This window comes from Galleria mellonella, unplaced genomic scaffold (assembly GCF_026898425.1).
Source record: "Galleria mellonella isolate WM207_F2 unplaced genomic scaffold, CSIRO_AGI_GalMel_v1 utg78, whole genome shotgun sequence".
Lineage (NCBI taxonomy): Eukaryota > Metazoa > Arthropoda > Insecta > Lepidoptera > Pyralidae > Galleria > Galleria mellonella.
The window spans coordinates 4,115,877-4,131,883 of NW_026442151.1; the positions used below are offsets into that span (position 1 = coordinate 4,115,877).

A 16,007-nucleotide genomic window follows, 5' to 3' on the forward strand; every position below is an offset into this window, starting at 1 on the left:
CGACTTTAGTGCACTTTTTATCAACATACATTGAACTAGACATTATTGCCAACCCTAGTTTACGGATGGGGGCAGACAACTCTTGATTTTTACGTTATTCACACCTTTTCCTTTCTTATGCCATAATTCATCTCGAACTCAAACGACTCGTCAATGCAATTCGTCACCAGAATTAATTAGGCGTTAGGTACTTGCTCGCAATTAAAGATAATGGCAACAAATTATGTTTAAGTAACTCGATTCTATGACATTTTTGTTGATGTTTCATTAAAATTAAACCATATTTTATTGTAAAGCCTGTAAATATCAGCAGCGAGATCTTAAAGTATTGGGGATAAAGAGTAGCGTTTTGGAATCGATTTTATTGTTTCGAACTACCATGGAACATATTCAATGGAACATATTCACCCTAAATATTCAGCATTTTCATGATGATACATTTATATATTCACAACATGTAGGCTTTATACAAAGGTAGTATGCATTATACGTCTATCTATTCGTGGTTCTTCTGTAAAGCAGCTGTGTTTATATAATTGTATTTTGGTTTAAAGGACAAGGATACGCCGAAGTAATTACTCGTACATGTTACGGAAGCATAATATCCCAGTGCTCAGAAATAGTGACCCATGAGGAATATGTATCACGGGTATCACGAGAGTATTCAGCGAAGTTCATGGTGCTATTCAAATCTACAGACGGCGGTTACTATTCTCAGATTTGGTCATTCTAAGATGCATTACAAAAAATACAATTCCGTTGTTGAGTTATCATGACAAATTACTTTCACTCACAATTACGGCGCACCGCGTAACGAGTGCCATAAACACTTTTATTACACCAGGCGTGGCTCACATTACACTTAATGTATTCAAAGGATTTTATTTCACCAGAAAATGGCATCATTCCGTCCCTACTTGAAGACATTATTGTTATTCGTTTCGTTATAATTTTGTGTCTTTTTCCATATGGAGTAAATAAAGGTCGCAAATTATAATTTGGATTTGCATTTAATTTGTTATACCTTTGCTTTCTATACATTTTTGGATATTTTCTTGTATAGTTTATGTATCAAAATATACAAGAACATATTCGTTTAAATTCTTTGTATAAAAATAAAAATAATAGGATCATTTTTTATCTGCAGACCGCTTAATGGTGAGCGGACTACGTACCCTATGTCATTCAAACGTCAGTCAAAATAATTTTGTTGGTTGGGATATAAGTATATTATGCATTTTATAATTTTCATATATATATATCTTTCGTTTGTTACCTTACAGCGCCTTAACTAACCACTTTTTGGTATACATTTACTATATATAGTTAAAATGGAGAAAAATACAGACCCCTTTTTATTCCAGTTAGTAAACTTATCATGCTTGCACGAAAGAAGTTGCAGCTAATGGCTAGTAATTATATATTTGTGTTTGCATGGCTGTGTTTCGGTTTGAAGGGTGAGATATGGCGTGAATTTATTAATTATATATTTATTAATGAAATAAAGTATATTATTTATTTATAATGTATTAATAATGTGTCCTCATAAAAATTAATATGAGTACTTACTTAATTTTTAGTTGCTGAAAAGTTAAGAGACGGGGATGAATAAATAAAACATGAAATAAATAAGTCTTATATTAATTAAAGTAAGTGTATAAATTAACTTATATAATTTCAATTATGTTGATGACACATTTGAAGGTACATTGGTGTTAAATTATAAGTGGGTTCTCTTGGGTACAGAATATGTATGAATGAACGTAAGTATCACAACATGTTTGTAAGCAAGCCTAATCATCGCCGCCTGTCATCACCTCCATGAATTCTGTAATGAGAAAAAACAATAAGTTATATTACTTAAGATAGATATGTTCTCTCCTCTTTTTGTTGGATTATCAACCATTTAATGAGGTAGTTACAAAATATTTGAAAAAAAATTTAAAATTCTTCCTAGGTAATATTAATAAAACATAAATTACGACATCTATAAAATCTTAATATTAGAACATTTTATATTAAATAGATAAGTGCGTATTTTTTCAAGGTCCAATTTGTGTTTGTTTTATTACTTATTAAATAAATTAATTAACAATTCAATAATTAATTTATACTATTGTTAAACTTTACAGTTAAACTTTTTTTACTACAGACAATAATTCTTACTTATATTATAAATGTGAAAGTGAGTTTATTTGTTTGTTACCTCGTAACTCCTTTACGGCGTATCAGTATGAATTTCAGTATACGCATACTATATGAGATAGAAAAGATCGCGCGGTCACGCGGAGGAAGTTACGGGTAAAGGCTTGTAATATATTATAATATTAATTATTATTTAAGTAGCAATAATACAGGTGAGTTTGTTTGTGTGCTACTTTTTAGTGCCTTAACGACTTAATCAATCACTATGAATTTTGGTACATACGTACATTATAGAACGTAGAAAAAGATATAAGCTCCTTTTTATTCCTGTTAGAAAACTTTACCGCTCACGCTCACGAATTTGCAGGTGAAAGCTAGTAATTATATATTTATTAATGAAATAAAAGTATATTATTTATTATTAATTTATAAATGGTGGGCCGTATGCTTGTTTGCCACTTTAGTGGTACAAAAAATCGAGACAAAAGAAAAGTAATTTTCCAAATTTATTTATAAATGACTGAATTCTGAGGTAACAAATATAACAAATACAAACGAAATTAGAACATCCGCCATTTTTTAGGGTCGGTTGAAAAATTAATCGATATTTCATTTGTAGTACTATTGAACATCAACATATACATTTACTTTATTTCTATTGAAATAGACTACACTTCTCATAGAAAAGGAAATTTTGCCCGCGGACAAAGTGTCCATCGTCTGTGCAGACCTTTACAATGAGGAGGTCGCCCACGTTCTCCGAGTTCTTTGTGCTAGATAATAAATGACTTAAAATATTATTGTTATAATGAAACTTCATCTCTCCATAACAAGTTAAGACACTGAGTGTTCATCTGAATATTTAATTTGAACATCAATAAGTTCCATAAAAAAACTGTCTTTAGTTATGGCAAAACCAAAAAAAAAATATTTAAAAACTAAACTACCTAATTAATTTGGATAAAACTTCTATCGGACCTATTTAAAAGTATATCCTTTTAGACAAAAAAAAAGAATTTTCCAAATCACTTTATAATTGACAGAATTATGAGATAACAAATTAAAAAAAAAAATGCCATCGGGTTGAGAACCACATTTTTAAAAGTCGCTTGATAATGACAATACATTTTTACCAATATGAATTTTAAATCAACTAATGCTATAAGTACCTATAAGTACATACTCGTATTAACAAGTGGGCATAATAGTAATACACGAACTCGACTCTATAATAAATATTTGACACTTTATGATGGTTATATTTTTGTATACTGTCGTCATATGGTCTATAACTCTCCCACAATTAAGACGAGTCTTACGATATACCATTTATTAAAATTAAATATTCACGGTATACACTATTTTAAGATCTGATATTTATTAAAATAATTTCGAATATTATATAATATATTTAAGAAGAAAAAAGCGAGATAAAATGAATTATCATTAAAGTTGATGGAGAATCAACGAAGATGAAAGGTAACAGTCATACAAAAGAAATATCATCAAAGAACCCATTTTTAAAGTCGCTTATAAAATAAAACGGCTAGGGAAAATGTTATATTTGTTTATATAATTGACTATTTTAATTATAACGTTAAATATATAAATGCAAAGTAATATAATTATATATTATTACATCGACAGATATTGTAACGGAAATGAGTTTGTAACGATTTTCCTTTTAATGTCAAATACGCTATGATAATCCTCTCCTTCAAAGGGTTTGAAAATCTTAAAAAATCCGATACGGTGCATTGAAAAGTATTACAGCAGATTTAGTAAATTCAATTTTGATGAGATACTATAGACTCTATGACAAACGAGGAATTCAAGTGCCATAGACTTAAATGACACCAAAATACGATAAATATCTTGATAAATGTTCGTACTTTCGGAGCTATAAAGATAGTTCTTTATATCTCCGAAAGCACGTTAAAAAGAGAAATGTTATTTCAAAACGGTATGACAGCGTAGTGACTGATTCTATTTTTAAATATCTGTTTACATTTTTAGAAATAAAATTACAGGTTTGATTTAAAAATAATAGAAATGGTAATATGTAAATTCATAATTATGTTGTATTTATAATTATTTTAATTAATTATGAATTACTTATATTAATTTATGTTTAATTAAACTCTGGGTTGGCCGACTAGTTTCCAACTCGATAGAAGCCATTTCTTCTTATAACTCTAATATTAAATATAGTCAATACGAGTAAATCCGATATAAATAATTATAATACTCACAATAGTTATTATTTAACAACTTTTATTAATACAAAAATATATGAAGCACTTGAATATCTAATATTATATAATGCAGAGCTATACTGAATGCTCGTATTCCTAGCCATGCTATTTCTGGTTGTTAGAAAATACATTCTGTATTCCATTTGCGTAAGAATGCGGTAATCTCGGTTCATATTTATTTTTTTTAGATACTCTTTTGCAAAGAACGTACGCTTTTGAAGTAAGAAAACACGTTGGGCATTTTTATTTTCAAAATATTCTATTAGAATTAAAAGATTCGGTAGTATCGTGTCTTTTGATACGCCTGTCTCCCATTAGGGTAGGCAGAAACAATGGAACGCCAAATGCTTCGATTCAAACAAACCTCTTTTTTTATTTCAATCTTGTCATACACGCTCGTCGGTTACGGGTACTTTTAATTTGGCCCTTCTTCAACGTCGCCTATTTGATCGACATATATCTCCAATTCTTGCTGATAAATCTCTTTCGTAATTTTTTTTTTTTCTTATTTAAAAAATAAATGTTTATACAATTTGAATGATTGATAATGCTTTTATAGGTAGGCCGCGCGATATATTGTTAGCCAAGTGTTACGAAATCAAAATTAACTGACACAACCATCAAAACCAATGTCAAAGACATAAGAGTAGTAGATTTCAGCTCGTGGACTATAAGAAAATAATTTCTAGAATTTATAATATATATAACTGAAGACTAGCTAGAAACCTTATATAATTCTATATGCGTTGTTTTACAAAGACTACGTGTATTGTTGAACGCCTTTAATTTTTTAGTCTAATTTACAATCAGCTAATATCTATTCTTTAATTTCATTCTTTTCTTTACTTTAATAATTAAAATTTATTTATTTTAAAAAATGTTGTGTTTATTTTAATTTTACACCGGGGTTTACAATATTTTAAAAGATCTATGGAAGTTTAGTAATATCTGAATTACCTTTGTATTTAAAGTTAGTTTTAGTTCATTACAGAAGCACATTTCAAATGATAATTTAGAACTGTTTGCTTTTGTTTTTGAAAATTAAGCGATAATACAGACATCGAATAATTCGGGATGAAATTCGTCCTTAATATCTTAATGTAGCCGTTAATATCTATTATAATTTATTCGGTTGTTTATATAGGTACCAGCCCAAATTTTAATATTATAAGCCATACCCACTCCGCCTGATAGATAGGATTAAACATGGCGGTGGTAATAATCCTGGCCTTAGATTAAACATTAAATACTCCTGAATCTAATATTCCAATAGAAAGAGCGGCTTGAAATTTTAATTGCAAATTAATAAATAAGTGCGGGCAATGTTCCTAAGAAGAGAAAATTTTAAAAATTGTCCGGAAAAACATAAAAATCCAATTTTTCCCCCATATTAGTAGCTTTTGACAGAACGTCTATCAGGTTAGGTGTAATACCAATAATATTTATATTTATCTTAAATGTAATACTTACCATCAAAGTCAACTGTTCCAGAGCCATCAGAGTCAATTTCCTCAATCATCATATCTAATTCTTCAGCACTAATTTTGTCGTCTAATTCTCTGAGGATCTCTCTTAGAACAGCGGTCGTGATATAACCGTTACCTGGAATATCAGTTAGAGAATATGTATTAACTACTTTCTTTTCCCTGGAGCTTATTACGAAGCTTGAAACCGAACAATTTTTTTGGTTTTTATATAGAACTGACCAACAGATCGGTACTAGAGGTATAGATAAAGTAGGCCAGTCTCTAGTCAAGACTTAAACCTTAAAAACTTACAAAGTTTGCAATAAAGCTCCATGTAAACGAAGTCGGAAATTACGTTAATTTATTCAGCATTGTTACTACTAGTAGTTATATAAGCCACGAGTTTGACCTCGTAAATTAAAATAAAAGCATCATCATCATATCTTCCATTAATTTTTCACTATTCAATAAAACATATGTTATAATATACATTCAAATAAATAATTTTAAAAACATTTGTGTCTAAATCACAGTACAAAATTTAAAGTTAAAAATCATTTTTATTTGTAATGTAGAAAATGTTTAGTATGACCTTACAAATAGTTACGAAATATACTACTACATTGAAATTTCATAGATAACTATATATATATATATATATATATATATATATATATATATATATATATATATATATATATATATATATATATATATATATATATATATATATATATATATATATATATATATATATATATATCTTTTACGTAACTTACGTAGACTATAGAATATTTTTTACCAAAATTAGTCCTTAATATTAATAAAAACAAAATTATTTCAATGTAATTAAACACAATTTCGCTGAAAAAACTTTTGCAGTGTAAAAAAAAAACAAAACAGTAGTTGGATTTTAAACCAACTACAACAAAAGGTTATAAGTGCGATAACTTCGCAAACTTTGTACCGATTTTCATCATTCCTTTTAAAAGGTACACCTGTTAGTTCCATGTTACCCTAATACTACATTTTTATGAAACTCTATTGAAAAACATTCGAAGAAATTGATTGATAAATTTATCAATTTTCTTCTAAAATGAATTCAGTTTTCCAAATTTACTGTGTAACTAGATACGACATTAATTTATAAAAAAGAACAACTCGCATATATTTAAAATTTTCCCCCAAATATTAATGTGTTCGTAAATTTAGCTCGAATTTTAAGAAAGTGCAATGACCGTTTCAAGCCTTATACATATTAATTTTCTCTCCATTTCCTCTCCCAGAAAATTAAAATTAATATTTACACTCAATTACAGCGAGTTTATGTTTTTTTCTTCATTCCTTTAAAGTTGAAACGTACTAGCTTATAAAAATTATTATATTAAGAAATCCAATATTATATTCTGTGATTTTATTGTAAGATTTATTTTCATCTTGTTAGTTAGTTATTTATTAGGCACGTTATACGTTGTTAAATCAAAAATAGCTACATTACATTCGTTTGAATTTTTTATGTAGGTCACAGCAAATCGTCACTCTATAAAACATATTATCATAAGATTATAATTTAAATTTTACTCCACGAAGAAGATAATCGTATAATAATTATAAGGAAATAAAAATGAAAATAAATTCTTTCTATTAAAAAAAAAACTTGGAACAAATTGAAATTATTATAATTTGTGTGAGTTCGGTAGAATTGAATATAGAATGAATGAATCAAATAATTTTTTTTATTGATATTAAGAACTAAATAGGATAAAATATTATATTTTATTAATAAACCTATAAGGAACATAATACTCGACATAATGATATTTCACCGAGCAAATTTGAATCCAATATTAGAGAGAACGAAACTACCACTCTCTTACTCGGATTACAAGTAATTTAGTTTCTTAACGATGTTTTTGTCAATAATACTAGGAACTGCTGAAATCATGAATTATATATATATATATATATATATATATATATATATATATATATATATATATATATATATATTAGTAATGACATTATCAGGTATACCTTCTTTATCATATAACCGGAATGCCTCTTTGAGTTCCTGTTGCATAGCTTCAGCATCTTCCTCAACCATAAACCTTGAAGCTAACGTAACGAATTCCTCAAACTCCAATTCTCCTGAACCTGTTCGATATATAAATACCTTTAAAAACTATTCTTGACTGTGATACAAGTATACCTATCTAATATATTAACCGCAGCATATACAATATATTACAATGTACGTAACGTATTTCGTCTAACATAATATTTATATTTATAGACTAAAATAAACTGTAAAAGATGTGTACATACATCTGATCCAATTATTATATAATAATATACAACTAGCTACGACTTGTGATCTAACTATGTGAATTATAATAAAAGTATCGTACGTGTATTAGATAATATATATTATGAATATGTGATATTTATTTATAATTTTTTATTGAAATCCATTTAACCACATAAACATTATTGAGTAACACTTTAGAACATTTTCACACACTTTCATATTTTATTCATGTTAAGTTTTTTTATTGTAATATTTATATGAAAATTAATATAATCAATTAAGAGTGTCGACAATTATCTGTATCTGTAATTGTAGGAGACGTTAGAATAGTCAATTAACACGTCATAGAAAGTTATTAATATTGATTTTATACCTAATACACAAACGATTACATTGTACAATAATAGTCTATTTAAACATAAATAATGTAAATGAAATTTTATTAAATAAATACTGGCTGTAGCTCTACCGTTTATAATTATGGAATATATTTAATAAAAATAATTTATAATAGATTATTGTGATGTTCTATGTTTATAATGTGTAATTAATAAAGATTATTTAAATATATATAAATAAAAAACACAATTACACGTTACACAGTAACCATAATTGCAACATTTAAATAATATAAAATTAGTTTAGTATTTAAAAAGTGATTCTCGAAAGAAATGTTACGAGTTCATATACGAGTGATGTTAAAATACAATGCTAAATATCCAAAATGTCGAATAAAATAAAAAAATATCGCAGTCTAAAAGATAAAAGCTTTTGAATGAATAATAGTGTTATTGTCTCCTTCAATAGAAGTTAATAAAAATGTAAACAAACGAATAAAATACTCGATCAAATGGCATTTTGTAAAAAAATAAACAATCAATTAATCGATTAATTAAAGTGTTCCAATTTCTTATTACTTTCATTTATTATTTTTATGATCATCAAAACTTGCTCATCCTTTCATTATTTTAAAAATGCCAAAAAATATTTTGAGATTTAAGATATTGTATATTATACTATAGCTAAATATAAGTAGAAATACGAACCATCCTCGTCTACTTCTTCAATAATTTCCTTTAGAGTGTCATCAGTGACCTGGTGACCCAACATGCCGAGGATGGTGCCCACCATCACGGTGCCAATACAGCCCTTTTTCTCATGATCGAAAGCTTCAAAAGCTTTCCTCAGGACTGAAAATATTTTTTTTCTATAAATACATGTAAGTACTCTGAATATTAAGTAACTATTTTCAAATATTTAATGTATATTCGATGACAATTCAAATATATTGCCATTCAAATATATTCCAATGATTTTTCATAAATTTTAATTGGAATCTTGAAACTGCTTCGAAATTTTACATTCATTCAACAATTATAGGAATATGATTTTAATATTTGAATAATATTTCTAAACAATTTCTAAACTTGAACTATCATCATATTTCAACCTAACAATATGTAATAGTAGATATTTATGGATAATTTAAAATTTACATTGAAAAACAATAATAAATGTCAATTTTATATTAATACCTCATCTAACCAATAGATAGGGACAACCTATCTATTGGTTTAACCAAATTAGGGAATAAATATTCTATGACATTGTATGAGTATTCACAATTATATAATATAACTGTATACTTACTAGCAATTTGTTCTTTGTCTAGTTCCTCCTGAAAATACCACCAATAATATTAAAAACACATATTCATACATAATAACAGAAATAAAATAAAACTTCATGCCACTTCGTACACTTTTTTAAATTCACTAATTAAATGAAAAACAAATTTTAAAAATAATAAAATTAATCGGATATCTCACTATATATCAATTCGCTCACCATTTTTAACTAAACTGTTGTTAATTCAAAGATACTGTGCGATATTGTAAGCGATCGAGAACCAAAGAATGAGGAATACGAGTCCCTTTATCTGAGTCGAATGAGCGACTAATCGCAATCGCGCACCGATGTCACCCAGATTGGCTCGGATGTATGGGGATTCAGGTTCTAGTCCCGTCCAGCGAGTCACTATTTCTGGGCTTTGCGAATTGTATTTAACAGTCGCTGTTAAGGTCACTACACGTTCTGTACAGTTGCCGGATGTCCACCCGTGGTGTGTTCCACTCGGATCCGCCAAATGCGAAACTAAATTAATTAATAAGCATTTAAGAATTTATTAACCCATAAATCTGAAAAGTGGCGGAGCTGGACCAATGCCACGACCATTGTCGCGCGTTTTTCATTTAACAAACGGCAATAATAAAATACTGTTTTAGGTACACACATGTACGGAACGTGGAAAATTATTGTCACAACAATGTACACGAAACGGTCCTAATGATTTCCTCTCTCTCACCATAAGATTTATGATACGTCAATGTATATAAGATATGGCCCATTAAATTATACAATGTGTATGGAACGAAACCTACAATAAACATCAGTATTAAGTCCTAATGGAGTGTTTATTACACAGCAAATAAACCTACACTTTTATAAATGACGTTTGAAAAATAGTTAATTATAGTTTAAGCTCTTGTTACATTTGAACAGTTGAAATTGACGTAAGTATAATAGAAAACAGGTGGAGAACGTTTAAATCAATCACCTCATGAATTTGCTCATGGCATCTTTTAATTCAAGTACAATGTCTTGGAATGTCAAACATTGGAGACTCGTATAATTTGGACGAGCATTAAGATGGGAAATTCAGATTAACTTAAATATTTTTATATGATAAAATTATGATTTACAAACGATTCGCCTTTTAATTTTTAATTAGTATTTTATATAAGCTTTGATAGGCAAATGTTTGATATCTTGGGATATACAATTATAATTTTCATAGGAATCTCTATTAAAAAAAAATATTATTTACTGATAATGTAGCTTCCTATAGATGAAAGGATTATTAAAATCTGTTGAAAATTTTTAAGGTTATCCATTACAAACAAACAAATAAACAATCAAATCTTTTTATAATATTGGTATTGATGTATTAATATTGTATCTTATAGTAGGCTAAAAAAATAGGGCCAGTGTATATTTTATTTCAGCAAAATAGAAATATAACTATGTGTCTAAATTTACAAATACGCAAATAATATACACCAGTTATTTTTATAAACAAAAATGTAAAAAACAAACATATTTCACCTCTTTAATATCATTGATATAGATGCATAAATAACAAAAATAAAACAGACTTTTTTATACCAGCATTCTATAATAATAAATAATAGATTATATTAAAAATCATAATCCATCATTTTTCACCGTCATTTATGTACATTGGAGGCCGTAACATACACTTTAACGACAACCTTATTTAATTTTTTTTTTCATACAATACAACATACAATGTTATTCTTATCGAATTCTACCACGAGATAAGCGCACGTATTATTATTATACATGTCGTAACTTTAATCATAAAACTACTTTATATTAGTATTTCCAGTGAAACGCACATCATAAAATGTAAATGGGCAAAGTTTTAAACAGGGGTTGTAGGTGGAAAGTTCTCGGGGGGAAAGAAGAAACCAGGGGAGGGGGCAGCAGGTGTTCCCAATCGTGGACAGTGACATATTTGTTGCGTTCAACACTTTCCGCCGTTGCCAACTGCGGCCAAATGCAATGAAAATGGCAAATCGATAGAAAAATATTTTTTTGTACAAATTAATTGGTAAATAAATATTTTTGTAAATGCTACGAGTATATTGCATAGTATTTAAAAGCAGCCCAAACTATTCAAAATTATATTCTCGATACTATAGGAGCTACCTCGCAGCCTTTGCACTAGTTCCTATGCTAAGCTACTCTGTAAAGAGTCGTACTTCATTTATACAAATAATTTCTCTTTAGTAATGTCATGTGCAGTGAAATGAATTTTAAAAATAAAGCGAGTACCTGAGAATAGTAGCACATTTACCTTAATCCACTACGTCGGCACCTTAACTATTTTTATTTTATTTTATTTGTTTACAGAAAACCAAATTTACTCACCAATCTACCAGTTAAATTTGGGTTTGACTTAGAGAATAGCACTATGAATATGACTAACTGAACTCCAGGAATAGTTTACATGGAACTAACCAATTTGCCCTAACTTACCTTAAAGAATGTAAAAAAATATTTTATCATATTTTTCTGTTCTTTTTTTCTTTCTACTTTTTTTTTTTTAAACCTTCAATATAATCGATGTATTATTAAAAGTAAAAAAATTGGAGAGGATGAATATTTATTGAGTAAATAATTAAATTTCGGCTTATTACACTCATTTCTATAAAAGTGTATATGTACTAACTACATTTCTAAACGCAGCATTTTCGGTTGTCAGTTAATCAATTATTTTGACAAAGTTGCTACCAAAATCCGCGTCTAAACCTAGAAATGGGTTTTGATAAGGATTATACTATTATTTAGATATTTTTTTTACAAATAATTTGCATATATAATCTTAGATTTTACTAGTACATCTTAGGATTTATCATAATGACTCTTTAAATGTAAGTATTTTTATTAAAAAAAGAATTTGGAGCTTTCATCAAACCAAACAGACATTACAAACCTAACATGTCTAAATATTACGTCCATTTTATACATTTAGCACGTTTCTGAAGAAAACATAAAAAAAATTAAATTTACCATAATTCGGGTTTTTACAGTAAGAGACACATTTATCTATTTACAAAAAAGTATATGTCTATCGGTTATCCAGTATCCAAAATATGGTCAGTTTGGGATTAGATGACGCTATGTAAAGTCTAATAGTATTTAATGTAATTTAATTAAATATAGATACATCTATGTATCTACATAAATGTACATACATATATTGGTGTATCTACATCAAGTCATAAAATGTGAGTTATGGGGCTCTACGTCAGTAATGACCCGACATTCGTTTAGCACGTTTCTTAATTAATAATAAACGTATGTCATACGGCTCTGTTACGGTTGATTAATATTTTCACCCGAGAAAATGACATGCTCAAGTTACGAAACGAGAGCAGCCAATTTGAAACTTTTCTGGCAGCTGTCATTCTACTATTTTACTATTGTTTGCTGAGATTACTATATTTTCGATGTAACTATTATTAATACATACCGAATTAAATATTATTTATACTGATGTCTTTATAACCAGATTATACAAACAACATTAATTCTTTATCCAACAACCTTGGTGGTATAGTGGTTTAACATATTAATTCAACTTCCAATGGTCGTGGGTTCGATTATAAAATGACGATTAATGTTTTTTTTTTTTTGCAATGATAATACAAATAGAAATAAAGATTGCAACTAAATAGTCTGTTAATAACTGACTGACTGAGAAGAGGTTTGTTTGTACTAATGAGTAAGTGAACTCGCTTAGTAAACAAGGCTCTAAGTGCACTTTGAAAGTCAAAAGAAACATTTAAAATCAAATAATAAATAAATGATCCTGCTTTACAAACAAAATAAATATTCTCTAATTTGTCACAAGAAACAAAATTGGGGAAACAACTAATTCGAATCAATCATAACGAAAACCAACCGCAAAATTCGGAGAACATTTTCTGCCTTAAAAAAATAGGCATAAATTCGACTGCTGTTCTTTTGAAACAAAAGTTGAATTTTAAAAGTTCTTGTTTTTGTTTGAATACGAGCATACTTAACAAAATAAATTTGTTGTTTGTTATAATAAATATAAGTGCCGCTACTGTAAAATCAAACAGCTGTATGATCCTTAAGTTGCAATATCTTATTCTAAAAGAAATTGACCAATGAACAAACATCCAGACGTACAATCCAGATTAGATCCGAATTAGTTTTGGGAAGTAGTTTTCCTAAATTGACTCGACTGAAAATTGAACCAGAAACTTCCTTTACATAAAATAACCCAGCAGTCTATTATAAATTACTAAATATGAATCTTAGATTATATAAATAGAGTATCTCCATAGAAATGCTTTGAAAAAAAACGGGTAAAATTTTACGTGATAAATAGTTATGAGTGATTTCTTTATAACTTCTGAATTTATTTTGTCTTATAATTTTTGCATCTTTTTAAAGCGTAAACACTTATTTTATTTTATAAATAATACATCAAGCTATAATTTATGCGTAAATATATAGAATACTGATTAAAAACTAATCAGCTAATTTGACAATTAGTTGACAAAAAGTCGACTCGCTTTTGAGTCTCAATGCTCTATCTATATAATCTAAAATATGAATATATTGTTCATAAAATATAAGATATTACTAAAATTACTATTATAATAAAACTATAAATATATATGTTTGTGTACGTACCAAATTCGCCGCACTGGTAATGTACCAACTATAGGTACGCCGTCTAAGTTACAGTAGTCTGGCATTGTAAGCAGCTTAAGTCTCGTTAGGAAACTTGCTAATGGCACCTTAATTTACCACTAGTATGAGTAACAACACTTACATATAATTTTCATTATATACTGTCTGGTAATAAGCGGCGAGACGGCGAGTAACAGAAATTTAAACTACTTTGAATTATTTATCCTTTTTAAGCAATTTCATGAAGAGCAAATTCCAAGCTTCTATATTCACCTGTATTTTTTTATACATTATATTAATAATATCTTCGTCAATTCCAAATAAATTTTAATTATTTATTCTGTAATCGATAAGGTCGGCGTATGGTTCCGATATAAAATAAGCCACCCATTCCTTTCTCGTGAGTGTCGTAAGAGACAACTAAGGTAATTTAATAGTAAAGGGATGGGCAACAGTGTCCCTCTTAAAACATCACTAAAAGCCTAACTCCGGTTGTCAATCCGTCTACCAGGAGTAACAATTACTGGCAAAACACCGTTTATGAGAAAGGCTTATGTTCAGCAGTGGACTGATATGATAACCGATTGGATTTACTCCCACGTTGGTCCTATATTAATTTTGAATATGGAATTGTATATTCTCTCGTGATTTCGCTGGTAAGATAAAAACCATGTATTTTGTGGTGTCCTGAGAGTTGTTCATAGTTTTAGGCAGCGGTTACCACTTTCCATCAAAAGCGTTGTTTGTTTTTTTTTACCATTTCAGTTATTTAAAATACAAAACCACAAGAAAAGACGCCATATCATTGTATCACCGCTTCCAATTGAGCTGGATTGCTTCAAATATTTATATCAATACCATACAGTTAATATACTCTGTAATAATTGTTATTTATAATTGTTTCTTTTTTTTAATAAAGTAATTTATTTATTTTTCATTTATTTATTCTTTAATTAAACACAAGAAACACACAAGCATATTGGACCCCGCACTAGGCGAACCTGTATCACGAGAGTCCATAAAGGACAAGATACAATGTTTTACAAATATACACCAGTGTCCAATGAGAGATTACAGTTAACAGAAAATAAAATTTATGAACATGAAGAAATATCAGTTTTATGAAAGGTCCTGTAGGTCAATAAAAAATCTAAAGCCTTTTTTATCGACCTGAGGATACTTGAAATAACTGTAACCTTACTATTCAGCTTCACTCTGCTGTTATATTGTCGGAATGCGATTGGGATCATAATATATAAATAAATGCCACGCCACTCCGATGCCCTGTTATATTGCATCGCTCTAATGCGGTTTGAGCTTTTTGAAACCGTATTGCCATATTCAACTGGTACTGAAAGTTTAATGACTCTCATGCAGCATCTATTTTTATTTATTCGAACCTCATTTTGATCTGATGAGTAGTGTAACTTTATCTTATAGCTTACACATTGTGTACTGGAGGAACGGTATCAAAATAAATAAATAAAAAAAAAATCAAGTAAACTTAGTTACAAGCATTCT

General features: G+C 28.4%; 1 protein-coding gene across 1 annotated transcript; it reads right to left on the minus strand.

Annotated features, from left to right (window-relative positions):
* Positions 1-1,625: 1,625 nt before the first annotated feature.
* Positions 1,626-10,316, minus strand: LOC113517214 (troponin C, isoallergen Bla g 6.0101-like). Its single transcript, XM_026901807.3, has 6 exons — positions 10,023-10,316; positions 9,825-9,852; positions 9,221-9,364; positions 7,901-8,020; positions 5,871-6,002; positions 1,626-1,828 (listed from the first exon to the last, which is right to left on the minus strand). Exons 1-6 carry the CDS (start codon positions 10,023-10,025, stop codon positions 1,794-1,796), a joined length of 462 nt encoding a protein of 153 aa, XP_026757608.1. The 5' UTR covers positions 10,026-10,316; the 3' UTR covers positions 1,626-1,793.
* Positions 10,317-16,007: the final 5,691 nt, after the last annotated feature.

Bases quoted from the DNA above. Each gene is read 5' to 3' on its own strand.
- LOC113517214 (XM_026901807.3), bottom strand. The intron at 8,021-9,220 runs GTTCGTATTTCT...TATATCGAACAG, and splicing joins TGAAGAAGTAGACGAGGATG to GTTCAGGAGAATTGGAGTTT. The intron at 1,829-5,870 runs GTAAGTATTACA...TTCTCATTACAG, and splicing joins TGGAACAGTTGACTTTGATG to AATTCATGGAGGTGATGACA.